The sequence below is a fragment of the Molothrus ater genome, chromosome 5 (genome assembly GCF_012460135.2).
Source record: "Molothrus ater isolate BHLD 08-10-18 breed brown headed cowbird chromosome 5, BPBGC_Mater_1.1, whole genome shotgun sequence".
Taxonomy (NCBI): domain Eukaryota; kingdom Metazoa; phylum Chordata; class Aves; order Passeriformes; family Icteridae; genus Molothrus; species Molothrus ater.
This window is the reverse complement of record NC_050482.2, coordinates 12,131,271-12,151,077: the sequence shown is the minus strand read 5'-3', so window position 1 is coordinate 12,151,077 and position 19,807 is coordinate 12,131,271. Positions and strand designations below refer to the sequence as shown.

At 38.5% G+C, this 19,807-nt stretch overlaps 1 protein-coding gene across 1 annotated transcript in view; it reads right to left on the bottom strand.

Annotated features, from left to right (window-relative positions):
* The window catches only part of MAGI2 (membrane associated guanylate kinase, WW and PDZ domain containing 2), a 714,309-nt gene that overhangs the window by 231,696 nt on the left and 462,806 nt on the right, over positions 1-19,807 (bottom strand). Inside the window, 2 exon segments of the mRNA XM_054514801.1 lie at positions 5,927-6,140; positions 13,167-13,382. Of these exon segments, the coding sequence (XP_054370776.1) occupies positions 5,927-6,140; positions 13,167-13,382 (430 nt within the window).

Genomic DNA, 19,807 nt, shown 5'->3' with positions numbered 1-19,807 from the left:
CCTCTACAGTGGTGCTTTGGCCTAGACCAGGAGGTCACTTTGCGAATAAACCTCTCCTTCAGTTATCTTCTTTTTCACATTAAGTGTTCTCCAGTCTTGTAAGATTTTCACTTGAATTTAAACCAAAGGATGCACAGCAGGATCTCACCTAGTGTGAGTCACCTACATTCACAGGCATGCAGCCCACAGCACCTGAAGAGATCTAGAAGCTGTGGCTGCTGGGTCATCAGCACCAAGAGTTTCACTCTGCAGTCTTCTGATATTGCTAATTTAGATATAGAAATGGTTTAGATCAGAAGGAGCTCAGACTGGTTTTAACTCAAATCTGGTCTGGTGGATGGAGTTCAGGCTCCAGAGGTTGTAGAAAACTAAGTGCTCTCCCAGAGTTCAACTTTCTTTTCCATTTTGTCTGAAAGGAATCCAATGTGGCTACACTGAAATGTGAGCCAAATCACAGTGTGTGAAGACAGCCAGAAGATTTCCTTCAAAAGTGCACTCCTGACACAAATTACATGCTCCTGCAGACATAGTTTTGGATAACTGGAGACATATTTACTGGTAGAAGCAGCTGTATTTTGGCAAATTAATTCTGCCCTTATATATGGACAGGATGAATCAGCCTCTGGAGATAATTATCTCCCTCCATTGACCACAGAAGGAGTCTTGGCAACTGGTGTATGTTAGATACCTAATGCTATATGGCAAGCCAGGTGAGCTGATTCTTCTAGTTCAATAAATACAAAGGAGAAAAGTTATAACAACACTACAAATATCAGAGGAAATGTGCTGGAAGATTAATTCTGCAGAGCACAGCAGCAGAGACCTTTGGGGGAATGACTAGAAATAAGAAAGTAAGGAAAGACAAGAGGAGTTAAGCTGGCAGTTTGACCTGCATGTCAGCAGAGATAAAAACAGCAAGTGAGAGCAAGGGACAGCACACCACTAGTACAGACTGATAATGTCTTTATAACATCAATAGACAGGAGAAAAAAAAAAAGAATTCATCATTCCACAAATTCTTTCCAGTTCTACCATCTTCATGTTCCTAATTAACTTGTCATGAGGCAAGGAAGTGGTCTCAGGAGAAAAGATCCCTTTTGGTTTCTTTCAGCTGCCTGTCCTGCTGTATGTCATGTTGAAATCCAAAGTGCATTAGAAATCTGATTTTTTATGCTGACCAAAACTGACAGATCCAATCCAACATATAAACAAAGAAAACCAATTATAATGATATTTACAAGACCCCTGATGGATCAGAATTGTCTATGCAATGTATCTTACTGATACAAGTTGGGCTTGTTTCCCAAAGAAAAATCCCATCAGAAGTGAATATTATAACAGTATGTGGAAAAAAAAAAACCAACAAAAACCTTCATCCTAATTGCTACTTAATTCAAGTAGTAGAAATACCCAGACAACCAAAACATTTCAGTATTATAGGCTGATACTCTGATGTAACATACTCACAGAAGTGCTGAACTAAATAAAAGTTCCCGTAGTTACTGCAGGATATGAAAGTAATCTTGAGCAGTTAGAAGGGTACACTTCTACCCAGTACTTTTAGTATCTTATAGTACAAAATATAATAATGGTGTATCCAGGCTTAACTAAAATATCCTGCTTTGTGATGGTGAAGTGATCAGCAGTCAGGGACAACTAAATATATCATGGTTCTGCAGGTAAACAAGATGCTGCGATAAATGTTATTCCTGCAGTCAAAAAACTTTCCTGCCTTAAAAACTACTATGAAGAAAAACTGATCCCAGCGAAGTCCATAGCAATATTCTGGTAGCTGTACTCTTCAGATATCACCTGAAATTGCACCAGCTGTATTAAAAAACTTAATGGATGTTTTTTACAGTGAAAAGGAGAGTCCTTGGCAAAGGACTATTTTATAGCTGTTTTTCAGTCTTTTATGATACTTTCATAAAGAAAAAAAATCTTTAGCAACTAGAAAAGATACTGCAACAGGTCCAAAAAAGCAATGCTGACTATACTGTTTTAAGAAGTAGGTGTTGAATTAGTAAGAGACGGAATGTCTTCAAGATGTACGGGAAAGTGTTTTGTTAAACCTTGTGTGGCCACATTCTCCTAAAATTCATCCACACAAGTAAAAAAAGATAATCCTTTAAAGATGTTCTATTGTGGTTTGCATTCATTTTAGACTTTTCTCTACTAAGAAAATCATTAATGCAGTATAAGCAAAGGAAACTACACATGCTTTTGAACAGTATAGAGTCAAATTGCTTTAGGTTTCCTGTCCTACTGTCCCTTCAGGCCTTTCAGAGTTCTGCTGCCTATGTGTGGAGAGAAGGCTGGAGAGAAAACCAATTTTGCCTTTTATAAAAGAGTATTAAATTGTGTAGTCAACTGTACAGGACAGTCTATGATGTAATAATGTAAGGGTTGAAGCAAGATAGTTGGGTGAGGGCCACATTTCAGGCTGACTGCACATGACAGCATGTGCACCTAGAATCCTGGTCCTTTCTTATTTGCTTCAGCACTGCACTGGACCAACACAGCAAGCCCTGATTGCTTAGGAGCTAACAACCACACCTGCTGACTTTGTGAGGACAACACAAATTTGGGTCCCTAGTATGTGATCTGAGAGCTGTTGGCAAGGCAAGGTCTGAAGGCTATGGGGAATCACAGCCTTTCCTTAGCCTGGGAAAGGGAACAGCTAAAAATCAGTGACGACTATGATTTATTTAAGCGTGCCAAAATATACCACATTTATCAGCCATATTTAAAGCATGAAAGAAGGAGCAAAACTGGAGTGTTATTTGATGGCATTCCAATTTATATACAGTCTGTTAATTATTGCATGTTCTCATTAGCAAATGTTCTGAGTGAAATCAAATGTAAGAGATGGAGTCCTATTTGTGTAGTGTGTGCCTGTATTTGAAAATTCAGATTCATATGTAGGGGAGGCTGGAAACAGCCCAAGAAATGTACTTGGGCTGAAATGTACTTCTTCCTGAAAAACACTGGTAAGTATTATGTTGCAAGAAGAGATGCTCATGTTCTGTCTGTGAACGCTAAAATAGGTAAACATAAGGTCATGCACCTATGTCAGAAAGGGAATGAAAGGAAGAAACAGAGCAAGACATGCTTTAAAATACAACCATCCTCTGAATCATTCAGTGAATCTGGTAGATGACATGATTTTTTTTTTTGTAGTCCTTGAGGCAGAGGAAGTTCCTTCCACTGTGCTTTACAAAAAGTTAAATGAACCATTAATGATTAACAAATAAATAATCCTGTCTATAGACAATTATCTTTCCCCTTATGAAGTCACTTCCTCTCTCACTGTAAATCTGCCACACTATTCTGATGGCAGTTTTGATAAGTGAGGTCACACCTGAATTTTAGAGGTTAGTTTGAGGTGAATGAATGAAACTGCTGCATGAAATCTAGGACCTTTGGGTATACCTGTGACAACCTGGAACCTGAGATCGTTTGCTGCTGGAAGGCTTTAGCGTTTAAAGGCACAATTCACATGAGCCCCAAATAAAGCAATAAAAGATGCTGCCTAGTGTGGCTTTTTCTTCCCCACTCATTGTGATGTACACTTTAAAAATGTTTGTTTTTCATCTATTATTTAATAATCTAGTACAATCTTTACTACTGTTCAGGGAGATGTTGTTAGACAAATAGGTTTTTGTTGTCTTTTTATCTTTCCGTTTTTTTGTGAAAGCAAATGGAGTCTCTTCATGCCATTAACCAAAGTGACTTGTAAACAAAGAGGCAATTTAACAGCATCCCCACAGCATTACATTCCTACTTAACCCTGCAAAGACTGTGCAATGTGAAAGCTCAAATGATCAGAGAGTTGTTCCTTTTGCTAGGATTCTAGTAAATAATCTAATACTTTTACAGATATCTAATTGCACTTTTTTGCAAATACATTGTTCAAGATTATAATCCCAAAAGCAAGAAGCCCTTACAACAGACCTTATATCCAGTCTGCACCTCTGATTGATTTCTTTGCTTTACATAACATTCATTTAGTGGAAGTGAATGATGAGCATTGTCAGAACTGTAGTGTAAACCAGAGCATTTCAAGGAAAGGAAGTGAGATGTAACATTAAAGGAATTTGAGGAGTGCAATGGCTGCTCTGTAGAGCATCAGGGCTATTTGCTTTCACTGCAGTTGTTACAAAATATATATTTATTTTCTATTAAATTACCTCCTGCAGTATTTACTACTCTCACAGCTTGGGGTGTTAGTGATCTACCCATTACCCCTTCCCCTGTCCCCCAAATGTACCAAAGGTTATTTGTTAAAAGTAAAATAAAAGTGTCATATAATTCAGTCTGCTTTCTGTCAGAGCATTCAATACATGTGGAAAAATTAAATTTGGGAGTAAGGTAAGAAGGAAACAAGGGTTTCAACTAGCCCTGAGGTCATCCTAGCTCTTCTCTGCTTGCTTGGACAAATTATAATTATTCTTTCTCTAGAATAAGCACATTTTTGCCCTTTTCAGCAAACACACTTATGTTTTAATAGTTACTGCTATTTTCAGCCTTGTACATGCCAGAAGCTATAGTTGGTCATGCCAGTATTCATTAAAAAGTCACATGCACAAACTTTATTCTTAACATTTGTTTACACTTCATGTGATAGTCACAACATTTTAAATTAAATACAGGATTCAAAGCATAATTGACACCACCAAATGTTGTTTTCACCTACTAATAATCAGAATAACAGATAATGCTCCAAACTGAGGCAGTTCCTTAAAGCAAACATAAATGCTCCTTCTACCTCTGTAGTAGATTTCTACCAATGAAAATGTTGGTTTTTCCATTTTTTTTTTCTTTTGAGGAACAAAATGTTATACCAACCCAGAAACTAGATGTAGTTTTATCCTGGTAATTTACAATAATCAGAATCATAGAATGTGCTGAGTTGGAAGGGATCCATCAAGATCATCAAGTCCAACTCCTGCCCCTGTGCAGGACACTCGATCACACCATGTGCCCAAGAGCATTGTCCAAACCTTCTTAATTCTGTCAGGCCTGGTGCTGTGAGCACTTTCCTGGGGAGCCTGTTCCAGTGCTCAACCACGCTCCATGGTGAAAAACCTTTTCCCGATATCCAATCTAAATGTCCCTGACTCAGCTTTAGGCCATTTCCTTGAGTGCTGTCCCTGGTCACAAGAGTGAAATCAGTGTCTACCCCTCCTCTTCCCCTTATGAGGAAGCTGCAGACTGCAATGAGTTCTCTCCCCAGTGTCCTTTTCCCCAGGCTGAGCAAACCAAGTGACCTCAGCTGCAACTCACAAGGCTTCCTCTCCAGACCCCTCACCATTCTCATGGCCCTCCTTGGAAAGCTCTCTAATAGCTTAATGAGAGCACATAGGGCATAAAGAACTTTCATATCCATTACTTCAATGAGTTTACTAATTAGCAACAGGTATATATAGTCTGCCAACAGGGAAAAGTTTCCACACATAACTAATTCTCCTTATAGTTGGTTATTTTACTATTTCTATATACAGCATGGTCTCCCTCTACTGTTCATTAGCTAGCTTTTAGTCCACTCATTTTCCTTTCCTTTAACTGGGAAAAAGCTTCACCCTCTCCACCTCTGTCCACATAAGGAAGGACAAAACCTGTGATTGTGTTACTTTCCCAGCAGAAAGCACCAGAAGAGCAGAAAGGCCTTGCTTTTAATAGAAGAAACAAAAGCTTTAATTCCTACCATTAAAGGAAGCAGACCAGTTACCCATCTTAAAACCCAGCAGGCTTCCATCTAAATCACTAATGCAGGAATTGCCACCAGCCCTCAGAAGCCCTGACAGCCAGAACATTCCTGCTGCTTTAATGAGGAGGAGTGCAATGCTCCACTTCACCATACAAACCCTTTTCCCACCCAGTTAAATACAATACAGCTATTAAAAATAGAAGAAATAAGACTTACTCAATAAAGTAGACTTCCCCCTTTTCTGTATAAGCCATTTCCCAGTTATCAGGCAGTGGGCCCAAGTCATCATTCTCTTCAGGTTTAGTCTGTTTTGTTACATCCATATCCTCCTTTGCTTCTTCAGGCTGACCATATCCTGGTGCAGGACAAGGCTGGGTGGTAGATGCCTCACCCGAGACAGCTGTACTCTTCTCTTCATGTTCACTTGATTCTACAAGAGAAAAAAAATGACAGGTTTTGGATATCCAAGTTAATGGTGAAGAATTTATGGGGTGCAAGTCTCTGTGAACTGCAAGCCTTGAAATAAAGAGAAAAATTCTGTTTGGTTTACACAAAGGTACCTCTGATGATGCATTTTATTTGGAACACAATAAAAGAAAATAAATGAATAAAACCAAACTGAAACAAGTTTAATAAAGAGTTCTGGCTCCTGGCTCATTCTGTCCCAGGAGTCCTTCCAGACTAGCAGTAAGCTCTGAGCAGAAGGCAGCTTCATATCCAGCAGCTCTACCGTCTCATGTCTTAACTTCTCAAACTATACTCATAAACACATATATATACACATAAAACAACTACTCCACTGTTTTACTACAGACTACAGATCCTTTTCACTTAAAAATGTATGTGCACTAATTGCTTTATGCATCCATATATCAAATAAACCAATGGCATCCATCAACTCATAGCAATATAGTAACCATATAGAAAGTGGTTGTGATTTCATTGTTGATATGACCTGTAGGAGGCTTAGCTTCCCAGAGCCAATACCAAATGCTTCAGCATATCAACACTGTAGTGCACAGGAAAGTTCACGAAGATGACAATTTATTAAATGATCTAACAGTGCACCCAGAGCAAGGAACTATGCAGATACTTGTGTGAAACATGTAGGAAGGTGGAAGACAGCTTGGGTGAAATGTTCTAATTAGTGGTGCTTACAACAGCAAGAAAGAAGAGCAACAAAAAGTTAACAAAACTGTCCAAAAAGGCCTAGATTTTAATTAACCCACAGAATCAATAAATGTGCTGTTATGGCAAGCAGTGGTAAGAGAGAAAAGGTTTAGGAGAACTAGTAAAGATTGAATAAGCAATACTAAGAATACAAGTAAAAAATTCTAATGAAAAAGAAAAATAGTAAGTATAATCAAAGATAATTTTAATTAAGTCATGAATTTGCAATGAGCTGCTACTTGAGGCAGAATTGTACAAAAGGTGAAAACTAGATTAAATTGTTAAGGACGAGCACAGAAAAATAACAGCAAAACAGGACAGTCAGTCTAGAAAGTGAGATATGGTCAGGACATAGAAACAAGAAAACTTTCTGTAAGTATGATAATGATAATGATAATGATAATGATAATAATAATAATAATAATAATAATAATAATAGTAGTACCAAAAGCAGATTCTTTCTGCTATGTGGGAGGGAAGGAGAGCTAATAAATTATGACGCATAAAAACCCCAAGGCAATTAGTGCTCTTTTTGCCTCAGCCACTGCTACAAAAAAAAAAATCACCTGTGATTAAATGACTAACATAATTAATATCAGCAATGGGGCTAAAGAAGGTGGAGTGGGCAGAGAACAGGTCAGGTGAAACTTAGATGACCTAACTGTTCTCAACTGGCAGAGCTGGATGAAACGGAACCCAGGGTACAGAGAGTACCACATAAGCAGACTCATGGAAAGTAACACCAACACCTTCCAGACTTCATGAAGAAAGGAAACTTGGAAAGGACAAACACAACCCTGGTTTCAGCAAAGTATATATTATTTGGGTTTTTAGATAGTTATATATTCTTAATTTCTGAGTACCTAAGTTTCATCTGAATGATTTGCTCAATTAGGCCATTTTGCCTTTTTGTAAAAATAAAAATAAAAGGAGGAGGAAGACACATGAAACTGTAGCTGCACATCTTTCTCTTTTTATTTCCTAGGATGGGAAGTAAGAATCAAACCACTGACATGTAAACTTTTCAGAGGTCATAAATATTTGTCAAGACTTTTCAGGAAGAAATTGTGTCAAACTAATCTTTTTTCTTTACATGACATAGTAAAAGGTGCTGCTTCTTGGCCATAAATGGTATATACAGCTTTCATGATCTTAAAAAAATACTTTTGACACTGACACATCAACCCTTCAGAACAGCATGAAAAAACTCAGATTCAACCTTGGAAAGGGTAATGATCTACAGCTCTACATCCACATGCAGCACATGTTGGTAAATCTTAACTCATGTTTGCACTATGGAATTTGTGGAATTACAATCTTTTTATGCTGTTTGGAAACATGAATCTGTCTGTAGCATTTTCAAATATGTAAAAGCTTCCTGCAAAGCAGAGATGATGTACAGTCCCCACTTCTCCTGAGAATAGGACAATGTAATAATTGCTGAATAGTTTTTGGGGTGTTTTGTTCTTATCTCTGCAAAGCAAAAGTCCTCATCTACTTGAGGCATTATTAACAGATCTGTGAGTTGTATTCCTGAGGCTGGCTGCAGCCTTGACCACATCTCTACCACAGGAAGGAAGACATGCAGATTAAACTGAATATAAGACAAAGGTCACATGGCAGATACGAGCACAGCAGAACAAATTCATTTGGGGCAGAGATGAATCACACACAAGGACTATTGATCAGCCAATGTGTCTGAAAAGCACAGATGTGGTGACACTGCTGTGCCCTGGGATTTTACCATATCTTTAATATGTGTTCTTCCTCAAGATCTTATTTTCAATAGGTCTGAAGGGGTCAGATTCATGATTTTCAATAACTATATTAACGAAGCCCAGCCATAATAATGACAGAAAAAAAAAAAGAGTGAAAATTGTTTCTATTATTTACAGTCTAATTCTTGAAACTTGCCATCTAAACATGCAAGAGGACCTTGTCACTTTATTCCTTTATTTTAATGCCACAGATTATTCATGCAGAGAAGTTCAAAAACTTAGTGTCTTCATGCAAGAGAACCAACTAATATGAACCAAGTAATCTCAGAAAAAAAAAAAAAGGCAATTTATGGGGTGGTTTTAGCAGTTCTGAATAAAAATATTTCACATCTTTATACCCTTATTGTATCAAATTGATAATTTCTTAAATTCTGTACAAGAAAGAGTCCATCCTTTTAAAATAACTGTTGAATACAAGAGTAGTTCAACTTATGTTTGCCAATATATGTGAATGTGTCTTCTTGTAAAGATATAGCTTTGCAGCCTTGCAGTTTCTCCCTTTTCTATAGAGCTGGAGCCATATTCAGGTCTTGGTGCTTTTGTATGGAGGCATTGCTCCTCCTGACACAGTGAGAGACAGGAGCTGACCTGGGCAAGGAAAGCAGGAGTCATGGAGAGCACAGAGTATTCTGTGGGTCACAGGATGTGACTTAGTTGTGATAAATTGAGTTTAAAGAACCTAGAAAAATCAATGGATACCAAATTTTGTGTGTTTTTAAATTTTGAGTGTATTTTAAATGTGTATGTTTTTTGAAGCCTTGTATGGTTTTTTTTTCATGCCTCTGGCTGTCTTTGCTGTGTAATAATAAAACAATAAACTCAACATGTTGCCTGGGTCTAGTGCAACTTGCATGGTGATTGATGCATTGGGACTCTGGTCTTTTGTTCATTCCTCAGGCCTGGAATGATAATTTTGAAACTTTAAGTCATATCTTACGCCTCAATTAATTTGAGCCTGACAGAACTTCATTCTCTGGGTGCAACTTATCATTGCTCAAGTACTGTCAGAATAATGCACATACATAAGCATGCTTTCAATGTGAAAGTGATTCCTCTGGAGTTTGGATGATAAACTTCATCAGTCAGCAGTGGAAAGCAAATGTGACATGACCAACACAGTGTCAAAAATACTGATGCTGGTTGTAAAGGAGACCAACTCAATCCATTGCAGACATTAACAGTGACAGCAGCAAAAACTGCTGAATGTCTGACAAGTTTCTGGTTACTCTTTGATCAAGACTCTTTTTACCTCTTTGGTCAAAGCATTAGTTTCATTAGTTTTGCAGAAATCATTAATTTCAATACAGTGTGTGTGTGTCAGGGAAATCTCCTCAGGTGCAATATCTCTCACCCAGTAATGTGCTCAATTGCACTAAGCGTAAAAAACCCAATACTAAGTCTAGACTTGCCCATCCTAACAGTTAATCTATAGATTATGTCTCCCATATGTTTCTTGGCAAACAGTAAAGTTCTTCATTTAAATTTAGCCATTTAAGCTCTTTTGTAGCTGTAGGCTGAATTAGTAATTCTAAACTGTAGAGGTGATCCCCTAAAATGTGTATCTAAAACAGCTATGATCTCTTACACTGTGAAATTTCTTTTTTCTTCTTATTTTATATCAACAGAGCAAAAACAAATAGCTCAAACAAAAAAGTAAGACATTTAGGCATATAATTTACTAAAGCTGGATGAGATAAATCCCATCTCCCAAATTATACTATTTTGTCCTGAGAGAACTTGATCCAGGATGAAGAGTACTCCATCCTAAAAGGGCCAAGAGCCAATGCACTGAGAAGGATTCCTGGTGGCTTTAGGGCTGAGGACAGAGGACACAAATCAGAAAGAATAAACATATTGGGTAGACAGTTATGGTCACTTTGTCCATATACAACTGTCTCAGGGAAATCTGATGGACGTGAAGCAAGGCATATGGAAGGTATTAATGAAAAATTGCTAAAGCTCAACACTAGCACAGATTATGCCAACAGACACTGAAAAGCTGCCTGAAAATTCAGACCAAAAGCACAAAAATCCCTGTAAGCACAGATATATCACTTAACTGGTTTGATAAGGATGAGTTTCTTTTCTTCAGAATCATCTTAGATCTGTTACTATTTCAGCCTCATGGTCCTATGTGTTAGAGAGGTACTTGAGTTGACAGGCTTGGATATGCAGTTAATAAGCCATTAAATTGCTGAGCATCTATAAAAAATGAATCAATGTTTCAGATGTCCCAGGAGCCTTATAATTAATAAAAGCCTCCTCCTGGAAGTGAAGTATTTAAAATAGAACACTCTTTCTAAAAGAATTGGCAATAACAAATGTCCTACCTTTGCTGATTCTTTATAAAAACTAAAATGCTCTCTCCACCAGGAGTTTAAAAAGAAATAAATTAATTAAAATATTCTGGTTTTCCTGATTGTTTAAAGACACAAACTGCAAATGCACTGACATTTTAGAGGTGACTAAGCCTCTGTCAGCTCACAGAGAAAATGACTGCAGTAGCAGGGTCTGTGGGAGCCACACTGCCCAACAAAGGCAACACAGCATGTATGTACAGAGCTGCTTTGCTACAATCCCCAAAGTCCTCAATCAGTGTAACTGAACAACAAAACACTGCTTATAAAAGCATGAGAGCCAACACAGGCACTGCTTGTTCTGCTGGCCACACCAATAGGATTTACTCTGGCAGGGAGAGGAGGGGGAAGACGGGGTGGGCTGTCTTACACTCGTGCTCGTGTATTTCATTCTGTTACACAGCACATGCCAGCGCCTGCTTCTTGTGGGCTGCCTCGTCATTGTTCACACAGAATTTGCCTGGGAGAAGCATATTATTGGTGTAGAATTCAAGGAAAATGCAGGTAAATATTGCCTCTTGATCCACTTGGAGCTGAAACATATTGTCCTGGAAATTGCTGCTCAGCAATGGTCTCCCATGTGGCACATTTTGAATAACTACAAAGAATGATCTTTCTAACGATTTCTACAATACACATCAGAGACCAAATCCTGCCTTTGCCTCTTTCACTGTGGAAGTATCCTGGCAACAGCAGCAGTGCTGATGTGAGGAGCTCCATCCTTTCCTGCTTAGCTGTGTAGGAAGGGCACTAAGTGTCAGAGAAATGCCAACAGATGCAATCTTGTGTGGCAGGGATGAGCAAGGCTTGTGCAGCATGTGGTGGCAGTGGCAAGGGAGCAATACTGCAGCCCTTTGGAGAGCCAAGGGGAAGAACCAGACCCACTCTCACCCCACTGCTCCTGGACACCCCTGGTAGATGGGGATGGGTTCTGCCCAGGAATTTTCCCTTATATGTAATGTTAGGCAACAGCTAAGGGAAAGTAATGTGGCGAAATCATCCTGGATGGGAAGATATCAAATTCAGTATCCTTTGTAATGAATCAGGAATTAAAAGGGTATATATAGTCTTTGCAATATGAAATACCTTCTACAGGGCTTAGATGATGAGGCAATAGGTTTTTTGTTCCACAGTTACCTATACTATTTAGGTCACTATTAAGTCATTTTATCTTCTCATCCATGTGATTGTCACAAGACTTCTACTTTAACAATCTGAGTTTCTAAGTTTACCAAAAACGATTCACAGCAATATTTCTCAGAGATATAAAAATTTGAATTCTTTAATTTTCTACATGAACAAAACCAAAATAATTTTTAAACTCTATTTCAGGATAAGAATTATTAAGTTCAGTAAAATATTGTTTTACTGAGAGGTGGACGGGGAAATTGATTGCCTGCTTCAGAATAGGCTGGAGTGCTTTCACTCAAGATACCAGCCAGTACCCAGAACCCCTTTTTTTTTTCCTGAAGCACTGTGATTGAAGAAGTAAATCAACAATTGTCTTTCAGATGTCTTTGACATCTGAAACCCTTATCAGCTTTATGAAGGCTCTGAAACATTCCTGAAAAGCGTCCTCCAGATGGTATTGCTGGGTAAGTTTTAATGGCACTGCCACACCTTTGTTAATATGGTGACTTTAGCCTTCCATTATATTGATAAGTCTTCATGATAATTTACAAAATTTCATTTCATAAAGTTCTGAACAGTCTTGTGAGTGTCACCATTTGAGAACAACAAGACCCAAAACACAGAGACTATTTATCTGAACAAATTGCAGTTCTCTAGACTCCCTCTATAGTCAACAGAGAGGAACAGGCACTTGTGAATGATTTCCTAACATAGAAATCTAAACCAGGTCACAATCCATGCTCAGAAAGAAGGTATTTTTCTCTTTGGTCTATGAAGAGGGTTCAAAGAGACAGTTCAGAGACAGAAATCTTTACAGTGGTTGAGGCAAGTGAGATGACTCCTCAAAATAGAGGTTAAGTAATTATTTTAGGCTTCAGAGAAATCCTAATATTCAGGATTCCTGCCTTTCCCTCTTGCAAGAACATCCTTAACTGAACATGCATATTCTCACTGCAGAAGGAGGTAACTGAGGACTCTGAATAACAGAAGCTCACTGCAAAGTAAGAAGGAAGAACAGACCTGGTGTTACTGTCACGTCATTGCCATTGACCACAGGTCTTTCTTCCTCTTCTTCCTCTGGTGGTTCAATGCCTGTCTTCTCCATATTGCTCACAGATTTATTCCTTTTTCGTTTGCCTTCAGCCCCTGGAGTGGCACCTGGGAGGATCTGGTCTGTCACATTTAACAGCAGCGGAGCCGGTTCTGCTGGAGGCTTGGGAGTGCCGTAATAGTTGTCTGCAAAGAGAAGAAAAGGAATAACACATGAGACTGCAGAAATGCACAGGCTGCTGCTGCTTCTTTTGTCTTACATTAATGGATGTGTGAGGTGGGATCTGGCTCATCAGCTAAAATAAAGAACAGTTCAAAATGTTTTCTGCAAAATTGAATGTTTACCTTTTCTGAAATGGTAATTAATTTTCTTTGTGGTAGCACAAGTGATCCAATCATGCTCACAAACAAGTATCTTATTAACAATTTCTGAAGCTATAACAGGTTAAGTTTACATTCCTCTCATCCAAATACCTGGCAACCAGAGCTGTTCTCTTATTTCAAATCATTTGTTAGGACAAATTAGTTTTGCAACATTTATGCTACAAAACAAGAGTTTCTTAAGGATCAAAATTATGATGAGAATATTGATTATTTATTATGTTATGTCATTTTCACTCCCTCAAATTATCTCACCTGCTTCGAAAGTAAATAATCATCCAATGATTCAGAGATTTGCAGTTTTTAGTAACATTTCACTATCTTGTTTTTCATATTTGTGAAATCTTTGCTATTCACTATTTCAAAATTTATAATAGTAATGCTAATATATTTTCAAAGAAACCTTTGAAAATAAGGTTGAAATCTTATGCTTTAGGGCTTAACATTATCTCCAAGTACTAAGGAATTCTGAGAAGACTTAAGGTGGCTGACAGATTACCCTCTATTTGTGTCTCCTGAAATTTCTGGCAACTTCCTCTGAGTCATCTACTTTCTGTCAGAAGGATTATTAGATTAGATGGACCACAGTCCCATTTTATCTATCAATATCTGTATGTTTGCAATTTCTAGCACATCTGATCTAAAAATTAGTGTCTTGCTGATACCACAAATTTTTCATTGAAAATATGGTTAAAATAGATCAGTAACATAATTAAAATATTTTTTAAAAATGTACTTTCTAGAAAGAAACATAAATAGTATGAAAATATTATGACAATATGACAATATTATTGCAACCACACATAGGCATGACCAAAAAAAATGCATATGTTATACATGCACAGTAAACCATCATAGAATACATTTTGCAGGCAGAGTAAAAATTATCACTGGCACTTCTATTTCTGTGTGTTTCCAAAGACTTACTATGTTCAGCCACATGACCATCTCAATACAGGTAAGTAACTGAACAGCCTTGAAACTACTGAATAGTCACTGAATTTTGCAGAGCAGTTTAGCAAAACAATATTAATAACAGATGTTTCTGTAATTGTAACACACAGTAAAAATGTACAGTGTTAAATGACACTCACAGTCACTCTGGACTTAGGCATGTTTGAATAAAACTTTGACTCACAGCAGATTTTCTCAGGATTTTGTGAGATGGCAGCAGGTTTAACAAGAGCCCCAGCAGGGCAATGAGATGTGGCTCTGTAGGAGTGACAGTGGGAGCTCTCTGACTGCCAGAGTCAAAGCAGGGGAGCAGCATTTGGGGTCTGAGGGGCAAAAAGCAAATCTACATTGATCCACTCACAGAGACTGTGCCTCCAGAAAATGTCAAGACCAGATCTGTTTGCAGTCAAATTTCTATGCTCTGACAGTCCAGGCTGTTTTGAGAATATCTGAAAACCAACAGTGCTCAGTTGGAAGTTTACTTTTGTACTGCTCTAAGATCATGTTACCTTTATTGGTGAGACTGTGTGTCTGCAATATCCCATACTTTGAAAAATGGATTCCTCAATTAAAAAAGCTCCCTGGCCTAAGCCATTTTACCAGTTTTAATCAGTGCCTCAGAGGCCTTAAGCCTGACAAAACTTGTCAAATATGCACTGATTTCCACTGATTCCATAAATATGAGAGGATATATCCCAGGGATATTGTACTAGTGCGACACAAACTGTGAAACTAAAGTGCAGTACCTTGGCTTTTTTTTTGTTTGTTCTTAGTTTTGTCATTGTCATACAAAATTGAGTGCAGTAATAATTAGCAGTAATGCTAATATCCTGAATAGTAGATGAGGTGTTTTAACTGAAGGATGCTCTCATGTTATTTTAAAATATTAGACACTTTTTTACCTTGAGTGACTATATGCATCTGTGAGAGACAGAGATAAAATTCATACACACAAAAAAATCTATGAATATCACATATATAAAAATATAAGAAAAAAATGCACGTATAAGATCTGGGGCCAAAGAGCATTTAACTCATTTGATTTCAAACTGAAAATACTGTATAATTTCCAACTTCTGTCCTACAGCATAAAACTTTATGTGCTTTATGATCCAGTAACCATTCATTTAAAAGTGAATTTAAAATTATTTATTGCTAGCTACTTATTGATCTATACCTTTAATTCAAAAATATGCAGAAACAATGCAAATAAAAATAAGAAACTACACATGTACTGATACAATCAATGTGTCATAAAAAAATTAGTTAAACTCCAATGGAAAAAATATATAGAGTGAGAGATCCAGCCATTTAAATGAAGGAGCAATGCTCCATTACAGAAAAATTAGAATCAATCTAAACTGTATCTTTTATGAAGAAGAGATTCTCAGTGTCTTGAAATTCCTTACTTGAGACTTGGGAGATTAGAGATGATGGAAGACTCTCACAAAACCTTGGCAAATGTCATATCTAAGCATAATATAGAGACTAAATGTTTAAAAACAATAACTTCTGTTGCCGTTAAATTTTGAAAATCTCAGATCTCTTTTTCATCTTCCCCAAGCAAGGGGAAGGGTTCAATAGGTTATTGTTGAAACACTAATCAAAAGGTACTGAAATTCATTTTCCTGTAGGTAAAAAAAGGAACATCAAATAAGCAATTTCAAGTGTAGTTAATTTTTAAAAAGGAATTATTAAAAAGAAAAACAAAAAGAAAAAAAAAGAAAAAAGTAAAAAAAGAAAGTGTTCTAGAAGAAAACATATACCTCTCATCCTCATTGGCAGTCATAAATACCAGCAGTTAGGAGTTTTTTAAAAAATGAATGGAGCACAAAACAGACAACACCTTTATAGCACTATACAAAATCACATAGTATCCTCTCTTTTGTATACTGCCTGCTGTTCTGGAACTTGCCTCTCAAAAATTACATGGGGGAACTAAAGAAGGGCAATTAAAGCTTGGAACTGCTTAAATTGATTTTGAGTTTTCAGCTTGGAAATGGGACAACTGAAGGGGGTATATGGCAGATATGTAAAAAAAAAGGACAACTCTGGGAAAGTGCCTAGAAAATCAATGAATGGATGCTTAGCTTCCCACTACTTGAGGACAAGAGGATGTCCAATAAAATTAGCAGGTTTAAAACAAGCAAAAGAAGTGGGGTTTTTTTACACAGCATAAGAGAATAGTGGCATTCACTGTCAGATGCTGCCAGTTACATAAATGCAGTCAAAGAGCAATTATACAAAGTCACAGAAGAAAAAAAAATACCATGAAAGCCTATTAAATGTAAAGGTACAAATTCTGAATCAAGAGTTCCATACAATCAGATTGGTAGAGTGCAGAAGGTAACTCTGCATGCCTTCCCTCTTCTTGTATTTTATGCCTTAATACCTTTCAGGTCTCTTCCAATCTAGGTGATTCTGTGATCCACCAAGGGGCAGTTGTAAAGACATTTTCCCTCCATTTGACTAAGTGCAGCTGCTCTATTACTCAGGTTCCTCCTTGTACTCAGAAAATTGTCTGTATACTTACCTGCCACCCCTGCACAGTCAAGAGGTCAGTTTAAGCCTAAGTGAAGCCCTTTGTGCTGGCCCTGAATCAAAGCCTTGGTGCAGGCAGGCAGTGCACAAAAAGCCCCTCTACTGAATCCATCTGGCTGCTGCTCCTGATTGCTTCAGTGCTTCCAGCTGCTTCTGAGTGCAGCTGAACACTGGAGATGGTCTGGCCTAACCTATTTGGCTTGGCTGCCAAAGCAGCTTGGAAGCCATGGCACAGTGACAATTACCAAGTGTCCCTTGCCACCCCCGAGCTGCATAAACCCTGATCAGCACCCTGATTCTACAAGGAAGAGTCAGACAAATTAATGGGTAGCCTTGCCCTGATGACAGAAACCAGATCAGGAAGTCAGAAAGTCACAAGAAGGAGACAAATGAGGAAATAAGGAGGAGGAAACAGCTTATTTTTTTCTTAACTTTAGTTCACCTATGTCAGGATGTAGTAAGATTTTATTTTATCGATGAAGCGTTTGATGGTGAAGCAATATCCTAACTTGCTTCCTGAGAAAAGGTAAGCCTTTGAGGAAGAAAAGAAGACAGAGCACTTGGGTGGTAGCAAAGAAGCAGAAAAATCCTCATGCTGAAATGATAACAAGACTCAGATATACTGGCAGTGCCTATACGATGTGCTCAACACCCAGTGATCCCAGCTACTGGGCACAGTTATAAATGTGTCCCCCAAGTCGTGCTCTACTTGTGCTCCATTGCAGGGACTGACCTACCTGCATTTTCCTCTGCCTGGCCTTCCCAGTCCCTCTCCCTTTCCTTTTGTGAGGATCCAAAATGCAGCATAGAGTGGACATCTCCTCTTGCCATCCTTCCAGACAGAGAAGGGAGAGGCAGGGCTTTGTGCCAGGTCTGCACTCCAGGCTCTGGAGGAGGAGGAGGTGCTCCTTTAGCTCCTGGGCCAGGCCAGCCTGAGCCATCAGATCATGGAGAAAGGGGACCATTGCTGAGAGCACCCTTTGCTCCTGAAGCTCCCCTGATCTCACATAAGGAATTAAAAGCTCTAGTTTAAAAAGGTATTATAAAAGTTGAAATAGTGATGAGGAATTAGGAAATTATAGTAAAAATGAACAACCAGACAGAAAACAAGAGGTGTGCTAGAGCCAGAAGCTTTTAGGATGAATACTTCCAGCTGTGGTGTGACTCACATTCTGAGCCCAGAGCAGAGACACATTCCTTTTCACACTTATTTTTAGAGCGAGATGAAACAATACCCAGCTACACATACACACCTGCCTCTGCTTATTCAGCACCCTCATTTAGATTGATCTGTCTTTTTTGTTTATACAGCTTTGAATTGCTGAAGTATCAGTCAAAATTGTGTGAGTCAGCCACAACTCTAGGAAATGAAAGACAAACCTTATTTTTCAGTTATGAGAACAACTGCAAATGTTATGACGAATGTTAAACCTCTACATATTTTCTTTTGTGATCACTGACTACTGATAATAAACTAAGGGAAAGTACTCTGAAGTCTAATTGCCACCTAGATTTGAGTTACATTTGATATTTTAACAGTTCACAAATACATATGGAAATGTAATAGATTCCAATGGTATAGAGAGTTTTAGGTAGGCAGAAATCACCTTTATTTTCAATAAAATAATAATATGAACAAATATGAATATTTTATAATTTGACTAAAAGAAGACGGCTGAACTTATGACTAGAAGCCAACTGCATACCACAAGAAGCATCTCTTCATGATATATGTCTGTTTATAATCAGTATCCAGACAAAGACTGGTGACAACTGGTGTCCCTCAGGGGTGCATATTGGGAAAAAACTGTGTTTAATATCTTCATCAGCGACACCACCAGTGGTGTACTCTCAGCATGTTTGCAGATGACACCAAGCTGAGTGGTTTGGTTGGTGCACCTGAAGACCAGGAAGCCATCCAAAGGTCCTTGGACAAGCTCCAGAAGTGGGCCCATGGGAATCTCATGAGGTTTAGCAAGACCACCTGCAAGGTGCTGCACCTGGGGCGGGACAGCCCCAGTGTCAGCAAAGGTGGAGCATGAGCAGATCAGGAGCAGCCCTGACAAGAAGGACTTGGAGGTGCTGCTGGGAGAAAATCTGGACATGACCTGGCAATGAGCACTCACAGCCCAGAAAACCAACTGTATCCTGGGCTGCATCCAAAGCAGCATGGCCAGCAGGGTGAGGGAGGGGATCCTGTCTCTGCTGTCCTGAGACCAGACCTGCAGTGCTGCATCCACCTCTGGGATTCTTGGTGCAAGAAAGGCATGGACATGGAGCAAGTCCAGAGGAGAGACACCAGAATGATGCACCACTCCTGCGACAACAGGCTGGGAGCTGGGTTTATTCAGCCCAGAGAAGAGAGGACTGCAGGGTGACCTTTTTGTGGCCAGTCAGTACCTAAAGGAGGCTTAAAAGGATGTCTTTTTTGAAAAACCTGTGATAATAGGACAAGGGATAATGGTTTTAAAGTAAAAGAGGGTAGATTCAGACTTGATAATAAGGAAGACATTTTCTTATTGTAAGGATGTAGAAACACTGGAAGTTTTCCAGAGAGGTAATAGATGTCCCACACCTGCAAACACTTAAGGTCAACTTGGACAAGGCTGCGAGGAACCTAATCTAGCTGAAGATGTCCCTGCTCACTGAAGGAGCTTGGACTAAGGGAGTTGGACCATCCTTTCCAACTCAAACTATTCCATGATTGTATGAAAAGCAATGATCTTTTCATAACA